The 11,693-nt window shown below is 37.8% G+C and overlaps 3 protein-coding genes across 4 annotated transcripts; 2 read left to right on the top strand and 1 right to left on the bottom strand.

Annotated features, from left to right (window-relative positions):
• Positions 1 to 2,324: 2,324 nt before the first annotated feature.
• LOC116167824 (heat shock protein 70 A1-like) lies at positions 2,325 to 4,416 on the bottom strand. The gene has a single exon (XM_031483367.1). The coding sequence runs from the start codon at positions 4,326 to 4,328 to the stop codon at positions 2,400 to 2,402; it is 1,929 nt and encodes a 642-aa protein (XP_031339227.1). The 5' UTR covers positions 4,329 to 4,416; the 3' UTR covers positions 2,325 to 2,399.
• Positions 4,417 to 5,281: 865 nt separating this feature from the next.
• On the top strand, positions 5,282 to 7,362 carry LOC116167825 (heat shock protein 70 A1-like). Its single transcript, XM_031483368.1, has one exon. The coding sequence runs from the start codon at positions 5,371 to 5,373 to the stop codon at positions 7,288 to 7,290; it is 1,920 nt and encodes a 639-aa protein (XP_031339228.1). The 5' UTR covers positions 5,282 to 5,370; the 3' UTR covers positions 7,291 to 7,362.
• Positions 7,363 to 7,967: 605 nt separating this feature from the next.
• Positions 7,968 to 11,056, top strand: LOC116167826 (zinc finger protein 99-like). 2 transcript variants are annotated; one of them, XM_031483370.1, is made up of 4 exons: positions 7,972 to 8,078; positions 8,139 to 8,722; positions 8,788 to 8,921; positions 8,977 to 11,056. In XM_031483370.1, exon 4 carries the CDS (start codon positions 9,107 to 9,109, stop codon positions 10,604 to 10,606), a length of 1,500 nt encoding a protein of 499 aa, XP_031339230.1. In that variant the 5' UTR covers positions 7,972 to 8,078; positions 8,139 to 8,722; positions 8,788 to 8,921; positions 8,977 to 9,106; the 3' UTR covers positions 10,607 to 11,056. The 2 variants fall into 2 exon arrangements, with proteins under 2 accessions (XP_031339229.1, XP_031339230.1); XM_031483369.1 differs by having other exon boundaries at positions 7,968 to 8,722.
• Positions 11,057 to 11,693: the final 637 nt, after the last annotated feature.

Raw genomic sequence — 11,693 nt, 5'->3', positions numbered from 1 at the left:
GTACAATTCCATAAGGCTAAATTCGAGCGTCGTCAACTCTTCTCCTGACGAGGAAGTTCAAAGGTTGCTCACTGCCCGTGTCCAAGATCCTACCTTCCCATTTGATCTACTTTCCAAGGTCACCGGCATGTGCCAAACGACTTTATAACTTCACCTTGACCTATGTGGCACCGGAAAAAATAGGTAGTTGATCTTTGGTAGCCTTGAAAGTGGAAATACAAAAAATGGGGTCATTGGGTGCTGATAACCTTGAAAGCGAATGTTTTTGAGCATCACATTGGCTTACTTTCCAAGGTCACCGCAAGGTAGCAAACGGCTTTATATGACTATTCTCATTCGAGTGCTTCACTTGAATGTAGTGTAAACCCTGAACCAAGAATCAAGTAACTTGACCAATGTAAACGCGTCTTAATGTGAATTAACATGCACCTACAAACATTTATTTCCTTCCATAATATGAGGAAGTAAGCATTTCTGACTTGACTCTGGCTGCTCTGGAAATTCACAGACTTTTGAGATCTTTGATGAAAATCAAACTTTTTGTTTTATCTCAATGTAGGTTAACAATTGTGGCGCACTTCATGGTTAAGGGGATTAGACATTTTTCAAGATTGCTATTACCTTATACTGACCTACAACTGATGGAGGTGTGTCGTTTGATTTGCAGCTATAAATTAATTTAATCTTAAAACATAATTACCAAGTCCACTATCAGTGAGAATGATTATAAGAAATTTCTATTGAATCCTGAAGTGGCCGATACTGGATACAAATCATTGACTTGCTACCTTATATGTATACAGGGTGCTCATTAGGTGTGGAATATAGTATATATATCTCGGTAAATATCGAATGTATACAAAATGTTCTATATGAAAGTTGTTTAACATTTTATTTCCCATAATAAGCCAGCATTCAGTTGTTTTTATTTCAGAAAACAATTAAAGTTTTTTAAATGACAGTGCACTTTTTCATTAGGCTCATTCAATTGAGATTTTGTTCTCTGTTCGATGATATAGCATGTTAGTACTCATATTCAACAAAATTTATTATAATTAGATCAATAACATTAATCCAGACATTCAAATAAAACAAATGAACGTGTACGTTTCTTATTAAACCTTGAAGAATAAAGGGAAGTAGCAGTAAAATGGTTTTCATCGCAATGAATGTTCAAAATGTTCACATTAACTGCAAGACAATGGCATAATCTATCACAAAAAGCTTGAAATAAAAATTAATTACTTCTACATGGGTGCTAACATGTTACGTAATTGAAAAGAGAAAAATCTCTTATCATATGAGCCTCATGAAAGTGTGCATTGCTATTTAAAAAAATTCAATTGCTTTTCGTTACTCATTTGTTTTCTGAAATAAAAACTATGGAATGCTGTCTTATTATGGGAACTAGAATGTCAAACAACTTTCATATAGAAAAATTTTGTATACAGTCGATATTTACCGGGATATATACTATATTCCATACATAATGGGCACCCTGCATAGTCAAACGTCTATGGTTAATGATTGAAAATGAGTTGACACTCTAATTGGAGGGGGAATGAGCCGAATAAACAAGCACATCTTGTTTTCGCAACTAAGGTCATAAGCAGGTGGTACAAATGTTTATTTCATAAATGGTTCGTATATATAATAGTGAAACCACCAATACTGCCAGTTTAAATAAAAAACACATTTTGTCTAATTTTGACTTTTCAAGACTAACTCTTTACATATGATCGACTTTATGGATGCCTTAACCTTACCTTTTCATAATGGTTAGGAAATGAAAATATGCTCCAGTGGTTTGAATAAACCTACTAAATTACTAAATGCAATATCATTTATCAAAATTAGGCAAAATGTGCATACCTCATTATGAAATGGTATGTTACAAATTTGTTCGTTCACGCTTTACATCACACTCATTAAAGAAAATCTGTCAATTCAATAATAGTTATTATCACTTTTTTAATTCATTGCAAAGTTCAACTACCCAGATGTACTGCATATAGAATGTTTTAGCATGTTTTGAGATCAGCCCGTTTGTGTGTATAAGTTGGCATTACCTGCTAGTGTATAGGTTTCGTAACTGGTTAGCCTTTTTCAGGATCTGAATTGCATTGCCATTTGAGCTTTTCATTTTTTGTATATTCATAAGTAGTCAGTAACCAATTATTATTATTTTGTTGTCAAAATGTTTTACGAAATAAAGTCGAAGATTGTCTATATTGTGTATACCAGGTTTTATTTATTTACCTCGATGATTCTTAAATTCCCTTTGTGCCCACGTGTGAGCAGTAGGTACAATAAAAAATACTTCGTATATAATAAATAATTTATTTACAAGTCAGTCTTATGTACAAAATGAGATTGTAAAGCTACAAATTATAAGTACTTTAATCTACTTCTTCAATCGTTGGTCCTTGGCTGTTAAATCGCCCTGCTTGTTGCCCACAGTTTCCTGGCATAGGTCCACTTTGTTGGCTTCCATTTGCATATAACTTGGACATAATTGGACTACAAAGATTTGTTAGCTGTTTCTGTTGATCTTCGTACTCCTCTTTCTCTGCAAGTAAATTATTGTCCAGCCATTTTAAGCATCCGTCGCATGCACTCTCCACCGATTGTTTATCTTCTGCTGATAATTTGTCACCAACGTCACTAAGAGCTTGTTTTAAATTGAAAACGTAACCCTCCAGTTGATTGCGGGCTGAGATTCGGGCTCGTTGTTTTTCGTCTTCCTCTTTGTATTTCTCAGCATCCGCCACCATTTGGTCGATGTCTCTCTGCGATAGTCGGCCTTTGTCGTTCTTAATTGTTATTTGTTGCGACTTCCCGGAGCTGGTGTCTTTAGCTGACACGTTTAGTATGCCGTTAGCATCCATGTCGAAGGTAACTTCGATTTTGGGAACTCCTCGCGGTGCTGGTGGAATTCCGGACAAGTCAAAATTGCCAAGTAAATTGTTATCCTTTGTCATGGCTCTTTCGCCTTCGAATACTTGAACCGTAACTCCAGATTGATTATCGGAGTAAGTTGTGAATGTTTGCGTTTGCTTGCATGGGATGCGAGAGTTACGTTCGATGATTTTCGTCATGACACCGCCAGCAGTTTCGATGCCCATGGAAAGGGGAGTGACATCAACCAGTAGAACATCTTGAATTTTATCACTTGTATCACCGCTAAGGACGGCTGCTTGAACTGCTGCACCATAAGCCACAGCTTCATCTGGATTTATTGATAGATTCAACGGCTTGCCACAGAAATAATTTTGTAGTAGGGATTGAATCTTGGGAATTCGAGTTGAACCACCGACAAGTACCACGTCATGGATTGAGCCCTTGTCCATTTTTGCGTCTGCGAGCGCTTTCTCAACTGGCTGTAGGGTTCCACGGAATAAATCAGAGCACAATTCTTCAAAGCGAGCCCTGGAGATCTTCGTGTGGAAATCGATACCATCAAATAATGCGTCAATTTCTAAAGTTGCCTCGGTGCCGGATGACAATGTTCGTTTTGCTCTTTCTGCAGCTGTGCGGAGACGACGTAAAGCTCTGGGGTTGTTACGTATATCTTTCCTGAATTTTCTTTTAAATTCTTCTACGAAGTGGTCAACTAAACGATTGTCAAAGTCTTCTCCTCCAAGATGTGTGTCGCCAGCAGTAGATCTGACCTCGAACAAGGAGCCTTCGTCGATGGTGAGTATGGATACGTCAAATGTACCGCCGCCCAAATCAAAAATGAGAACGTTACGCTCACCTTTGAGGTTTTTATCCAGGCCATAAGCGAGAGCGGCGGCCGTGGGTTCGTTTATAATTCTCAATACATTTAATCCGGCAATAACCCCAGCATCTTTTGTAGCTTGCCTCTGGGAGTCGTTGAAATATGCCGGTACAGTAATAACGGCATCTTTGACTGACGCGCCCAAGTAAGCTTCAGCCGTTTCTCTCATTTTCGTGAGCACCATTGAACTTACTTCTTCTGGGGCGAATTTTTTAGTTTCGCCCTTAAAATGAATTTCCACTTTCGGTTTTCCTCCATCGCTTATCACCTTGAAAGGCCAATGCTTCATATCCTGTTGAATTTTTGGATCGTCGTATTTTCGGCCGATGAGTCTTTTCGCGTCGAAAATGGTGTTGTGGGGATTCATGGCAACTTGATTTTTGGCCGCATCCCCGATGAGCCTTTCCGTGTCGGTAAAGGCGACGTAACTTGGAGTTGTTCTGTTTCCTTGGTCGTTGGCGATGATTTCCACCTTTCCATTTTGCCACACGCCTACGCAGGAGTAGGTCGTGCCCAAATCAATTCCAATCGCTGGTACTTTAACCATTTCTTCTTCAAAATATCACGAATAACTTCTTATTCACACGTATATTCACAATAACGGCGCACAAATGTGTCGTTACTATGTTCCTTCGCTCAAGTTTTGAACTGTTATGAAGTTGCGCGCCTCGAAACGCTTATATATGCTGAGGCCGATTTATCCCGAGCGGTCTCGAACATTCTGGAACGTCTATAAATATGATTGATGAATACGAAACGCGCGCTTGCGAAATTGCAGGAATATTCTAGAAATGTAATGAATGATTGGATCGAATAAATTTTTCTTCTTATGATTTAACCCAGTTGTCAAAAGAACGGAATTTCTGCATTTAATAATAATGTTTCCTTAATTTAAATACAGTTTTTGTATTCTTGCCTTCGCATTTTGAAATCCGTATTTCCTAGAATATTCCATTTCTGTACTTTGCATTATGATTTAATTACAACGGAATGTAAATTTGTAAACCAATGTTTGGTAGTTTCGATAGCTCTTGAGATTAATTCAATTTGCAACAAAGAATAGATAACTGATGTAAATAAATGGTTGATAACAAAATAATCCCCATAAGCGATTTTGTATGGGCTTTTACCTTTTACGCCTAGTAGAAATTAAAATAGAATAATCTACGGCTAACGGGCTAATACATAATTACAGAAAAAGCGAATAAAAATTAGTCACAAGTTCCAGTGTTGATTCGAAGTTTTATTGTGCTAGAAAATTCGAACGCTCAAGAAGCAATGTCAATTTTTTAATGAATTGAGCATGGGCCCTAATCAGTTTATCATTCGAGGAATTACCCTTTCTCTTTCTAGAATTTCACTATTTTCCAGGCGCGCGTTTCGTATTCCACCAATTACATTTATAGGCGTTCCAGAATGTTCGAGACCGCTCGGGATAAATCGGCCTCAGCATATATAAGCGTTTCGAGGCGCGCAACTTCATAACAGTTCAAAACTTGAGCGAAGGAACATAGTAACGACACATTTGTGCGCCGTTATTGTGAATATACGTGTGAATAAGAAGTTATTCGTGATATTTTGAAGAAGAAATGGTTAAAGTACCAGCGATTGGAATTGATTTGGGCACGACCTACTCCTGCGTAGGCGTGTGGCAAAATGGAAAGGTGGAAATCATCGCCAACGACCAAGGAAACAGAACAACTCCAAGTTACGTCGCCTTCACCGACACGGAAAGGCTCATCGGCGATGCGGCCAAAAATCAAGTTGCCATGAATCCCCACAACACCATTTTCGACGCTAAAAGACTCATCGGCCGAAAATACGACGATCCAAAAATTCAACAGGATATGAAGCATTGGCCTTTCAAGGTGATAAGCGATGGGGGTAAGCCGAAAGTGGAAGTTAATTTTAAGGGCGAAACTAAAAAATTCGCCCCAGAAGAAGTAAGTTCAATGGTGCTCACGAAAATGAGAGAAACGGCTGAAGCTTACTTGGGCGCGTCAGTCAAAGATGCCGTTATTACTGTACCGGCATATTTCAACGACTCCCAGAGGCAAGCTACAAAAGATGCTGGGGTTATTGCCGGATTAAATGTATTGAGAATTATAAACGAACCCACGGCCGCCGCTCTCGCTTATGGCCTGGATAAAAACCTCAAAGGTGAGCGTAACGTTCTCATTTTTGATTTGGGCGGCGGTACATTTGACGTATCCATACTCACCATCGACGAAGGCTCCTTGTTCGAGGTCAGATCTACTGCTGGCGACACACATCTTGGAGGAGAAGACTTTGACAATCGTTTAGTTGACCACTTCGTAGAAGAATTTAAAAGAAAATTCAGGAAAGATATACGTAACAACCCCAGAGCTTTACGTCGTCTCCGCACAGCTGCAGAAAGAGCAAAACGAACATTGTCATCCGGCACCGAGGCAACTTTAGAAATTGACGCATTATTTGATGGTATCGATTTCCACACGAAGATCTCCAGGGCTCGCTTTGAAGAATTGTGCTCTGATTTATTCCGTGGAACCCTACAGCCAGTTGAGAAAGCGCTCGCAGACGCAAAAATGGACAAGGGCTCAATCCATGACGTGGTACTTGTCGGTGGTTCAACTCGAATTCCCAAGATTCAATCCCTACTACAAAATTATTTCTGTGGCAAGCCGTTGAATCTATCAATAAATCCAGATGAAGCTGTGGCTTATGGTGCAGCAGTTCAAGCAGCCGTCCTTAGCGGTGATACAAGTGATAAAATCCAAGACGTTCTGCTGGTAGATGTCACTCCCCTTTCCATGGGCATCGAAACTGCTGGCGGTGTCATGACGAAAATCATCGAACGTAACTCTCGCATCCCATGCAAGCAAACCCAAACATTCACAACTTACTCCGATAATCAATCTGGAGTTACGGTTCAAGTATTCGAAGGCGAAAGAGCCATGACAAAGGATAACAATTTACTTGGCAATTTTGACTTGTCCGGAATTCCACCAGCACCGCGAGGAGTTCCCAAAATCGAAGTTACCTTCGACATGGATGCTAACGGCATACTAAACGTGTCAGCTAAAGACACCAGCTCCGGGAAGTCGCAACAAATAACAATTAAGAACGACAAAGGCCGACTATCGCAGAGAGACATCGACCAAATGGTGGCGGATGCTGAGAAATACAAAGAGGAAGACGAAAAACAACGAGCCCGTATCTCAGCCCGCAATCAACTGGAGGGTTACGTTTTCAATTTAAAACAATCTCTTAGTGAAGTAGGTGATAAATTATCAGCAGAAGATAAAAAAGCAGTGGAGAGTGCATGTGACGGATGTTTAAAATGGCTAGACAATAATTTACTTGCCGAGAAAGAGGAGTACGAAGATCAACAGAAACAGCTTACAAATTTATGTAGCCCAATTATGTCCAAGTTATATGGACAACAAAATGGACCTATGCCAGGAAATTGTGGTCAACAAGCAGGACGATTTAACACGCAAGGCCCAACGATTGAAGAAGTTGATTAAAGCGGTGATATTTTAGTGCACCTACTTAACTGTGATTTATTTTGTACATATTTTATTAAGTCTGTAATAATAAATTATTTTCTTTTATTATAAAATGTGTTTTATTAGGTAAACAACATATTTATGAATTCAAAAATTATTCGGTACCATTAGTGTCAGCAGTTTTGCTTCATGAACTTTTAAGCCCGCTTGACATGGAGCAATAAAAATTGCAATTGCATGCAAGTTGCAAGAAAAATTGCGAAAGGCATGCGCAGTTCAAAGCCAGCTGATCAATTGCTGCAAGAGACTTGCATGCAATTTTTATAGGACCGGTGCTATTTTTCTTGCATGAATCGTGCAATTCTAGGGATAAATCTAGTTGTTTTTGTGGCACCAACCTAGTAAAATACAGCGGCGGCAACTGTGATGCTGAGAGACGCACTCATTACTTGTTTTTACTAATCTTATTTATTCTTGTAATTTTCATGTTTCTTCAAGCAATCAAAATTTAATTTTCATTTGAGGTTAACAACTTTGTTGACAAATCCATATGTTTCTTCTGTTGGCAGACATGTGGCAATTGAAATAGAATTGCACCATGTCAAATACCATGCAATGCTTATTGCATGCAAGGATTTGACCTTGCAATTTCTTTCTGCAAGTTCTTGCGCGTAGTATTGCTCCATGTCAAGCGGCCTTAAGGTTATAAATACTGAACCTCCTGTAATACCTGTGCATTAAGAACCTAGAAATATTATTAAAAGGGTTCCGGAATTCTTTGACAAACGGAAAGCTGCCAGCTGCCAGTATGTGGACATTTCCTTTGGAAAAGGCTACAGAGCTTAAAAATGAAAATGATGTTTTAGGGAAAAATAAGACACCGGTCAAATTTTTTGACGGAACTCACATCTTATTTAGTGCTTGACGGCCGGCAGAAGATGAACGTGTTTAAAACTGACCGAAGCAGGAGAATCATATGGTCTCGTTGATATCGCCTATCTCATCTACAAATCCAAAAGTAAGTGTAGAAACGATATAAACTACGTTAAGAGAATTGGAAGAAAAATGTGACCACGCGATGGATTGTTAGATGAAGCTGTTTCACTCAACGCTGGTACATCAGACGAAGGCTGTATTATATAACGATTTATATTTACTAAATTTTAAAATATAAAACTGAATATTTGTATTTCGCTAGTTAAAAGATTGAAACATCATGAAAGAACTGTAAACAATAGCATTGCTGCATGATCGTTTAAATCGTGGGATACCAGTGACGTATTCGCGCCTCGATTGCTATTGGTCGACAGTTACGAGGCAACCTGTAATATACCAACCTTGTGAACGGAGAGCTAATGAACTTACCTTAATACAGTAGCAAGTGAATTGCCAAAATGCTTGCCTGGAACCACCTATGATCAAAGGGAACCACAGCCGTCTATTGTCGAAGGTTTGCGAGACAGAAATGCGACAACGTTGCAATTTGTGGTTGCATGTATTTTTCTTTTTCAACAGGATGCTGATTTGATTTGCAGTCTACGTGTCTTGCTGCGTGATATGATTTTGCTTTTTTCGGGTCTCGGGTATTCCTGCTTACTGCTATCAGAACACATTCATATATGTATGAGGATGCTTATGGTTCGATTTTAGTGAGTTAGTTTAACATAAAATCATTTGTAGAGTTCACGCTTTTTTTACTCCTAGGGTTAAGTTGTATGGGATCATGTTCAATATCGCTCACATCATCAACAAAATTGGCTGAAGTTGTATTCTTTCAAAATCTTGAGTTACCCACAATCCAGAGACAACTCAGAAGAGGTTGTGATAACTTTCTATGATGTCTGCAATTCTTAAAATTGAACCTAATCAAGAAGAAGAAATAAGTGTGGTCATTGACGAAAATGTTTTTCTTCCCAACGATGTCTCCGCCATTATAAAGCAGGATGCTGACGGGCTGACCTTCAGTATGAATTATTTTAATGACTCTCATAGTTGGGAAGATGATCAATTGGTGCCCGAAGTTGAGTGTGTTGAACATAGAATTGACAAACGCTCACAGTGTTTGTCACATCCAACATCTAATGATTTTAAATGTAGCCAGTGTGACTATGGAACCAATATTCAATCCAGTTTTAAAACAGATATGATTGCGCACAACAATTTCAAGAAAGTGAAATGTGCGAAGTGTAATTATGTAACCAACAATAAAGTTAATTTTAAAGCACATTTATTAACACACGAGACTTCCAAGGATTTTAAATGTGCTCATTGTGATTTTTCGACAAATTTTAAATTCAGTTTGACTAGACATCTGTTAACACACAAGATTTCTAAGGCTTTAAAATGTGTCCACTGTAATTTTGCCACTAATTTTACGTCTGATTTGAGAAAACATTTGTTAAGAAGACACAAGACGTCAGAGGTTTTAAAATGTGTCCACTGCAATTTTGCGACCATTTTTAAATCTGATTTGAGAAGACATTTGTTAAGAAGGCACAAGGCTTCCAAGGCTATAAAATGTGTCCACTGCAATTTTACGACCAATTATAAGGCTAATTTGGGAAGACATTTTTTAAGAAGACACAACACTTTCAAGGCTTTGAAATGTGTCCACTGCAATTTCATGACCAATTATAAGCCTGATTTGAGAAAACATTTGTTAAGAAGACACAAGGTTACCAAGGTTTTTCAATGTGCCTGTTGTGATTTCACAACAAAGTTTAAATCCAAATTGATTAGGCATTTATTAACACACAAGATTTCCAAACATTTTAAATGTACCTGTTGTGATTTTGCAACAAATTTTAAATCTAGTTTGACTAGACATATGTTAACACACAAGACTTCTAAGGCTTTAAAATGTGCCCACTGTAATTTCGCGACCAATTTCAAATCTGATTTATTGAGACACTTTTTGTTAATGCACAAAACTTCAAACGATTTTAGATGTGCTCATTGTGATTTTGCAACCAATCTTAAATCCAGTTTGAGTAGACATCTGTTAACACACAAGTTAAAACACACTGCTTCAAAGAATTTTAAATGTGCTTGTTGCGATTTTGCAACAAATTTTAAAGCTAGTTTGACTAGACATCTGTTAACACACAAGACATCTAAGGCTTTAAAATGTGTCCACTGTAATTTCGCGACCAATTTTACGTCTGATTTGAGAAAACATTTGTTAAAAAGGCACAAGACTTCCAAGGCTTTTAAATGTGTCCACTGCAATTTCGAGACCATTTTAAAGTCTGATTTGAGAAGACATTTGTTAAGAAGACACAAGATTTCAAAGGTTTTTGAATGTGCCGATTGTGATTTCACAACAAATATTTAATCCAATTTGATTAGTCATCTGTTAACACACAAAACTTCTAAGGATTTAAAATGCGTCTATTGCGATTTCGCGACCAATTTTAAAGCCGATTTAATAAAACATTTTTTATTATTACACAAAACTTCCAAGGATTTTCGATGTGCTCATTGTGATTTTGCAACCAATGTTAAATCCAGTTTGACTAGGCACCTGTTAACACACAATGCTTCCGAGAATTTAATTGTGCCTGTTGTGATTTTGCAACAAATTTTAAATCCAGTTTGATTAGATATCTGTTAACACACGAAGACTTCTAAAGCTTTAAAATGTGTCCACTGTAATTTACGTCTGACTTGAGAAAACATTTGTTAAGAAGACACAAGTCTTCCAAAGTTTAATACACTTCAAAGATTTTAAATATCTCCATTGTAATTTTACAACCAATAATAAATCGTTTAAAACACATTTAAACATAGAAATTTTAAGAAATTCTAATTTATGTGTGATTACGCCAGCAGTTATAAAGAAAGCTCAGCTGTTAGGACGAGTGTTGGGACACAAGACTGCAGAGAATTTTAAATAATATACTCATTGAGAGTTCTCAACAAATTTTAAATCCTGTTTAGGCACAAAACTTGCAAGGATTTTTAAATGTTTCTACTGCGATTTCGCTACCAATTATAAATCTAATTTGAGAAGACATCTGTTAATGGTTAGCACACAAACTGATAAAATCACAAGTGGTGTGAAGTTTTATCAAGCACAATATGATGAACAAAGATAAAAGAAGCTTTAATTTTTAGTGATACCGATGAATGGGTGCATACCTTGAGATGTCTAGATCCCTTCAAATACCCTGTATATTTCAGCGTCGGATGCAACCAATCAAGTAGTTGGAGAGTGTGGACATGAGCCACCACCCTGGTTGATTTTTTAATTTTTTTAAATAATTTTATAACTTTGGCTAGATGGTTTGTTGTTCTATGGGCTAGATCATGATACAATAAGACAAGGTATGCCTATGCGTGATGTCATTGGGATAACTAGAGGCGCTTTCTTTCGGCTACTTCGCAATCATGATTTCGAGATCGTGATTCGTAGGATCACG

This window comes from Photinus pyralis, unplaced genomic scaffold (assembly GCF_008802855.1).
Source record: "Photinus pyralis isolate 1611_PpyrPB1 unplaced genomic scaffold, Ppyr1.3 Ppyr1.4_LG4, whole genome shotgun sequence".
NCBI lineage: Eukaryota > Metazoa > Arthropoda > Insecta > Coleoptera > Lampyridae > Photinus > Photinus pyralis.
Note: the sequence above shows the minus strand (reverse complement) of the source record. Positions and strands in the feature narration are given on the sequence as shown.

What these genes read in the sequence shown, in the direction of transcription:
- LOC116167824 (XM_031483367.1), bottom strand. Translation starts at nt 4,328, where the DNA reads ATGGTTAAAGTACCAGCGATTGGAATTGATTTGGGCACGACCTACTCC.
- LOC116167825 (XM_031483368.1), top strand. Translation starts at nt 5,371, where the DNA reads ATGGTTAAAGTACCAGCGATTGGAATTGATTTGGGCACGACCTACTCC.
- LOC116167826 (XM_031483369.1), top strand. Translation starts at nt 9,107, where the DNA reads ATGATGTCTGCAATTCTTAAAATTGAACCTAATCAAGAAGAAGAAATA.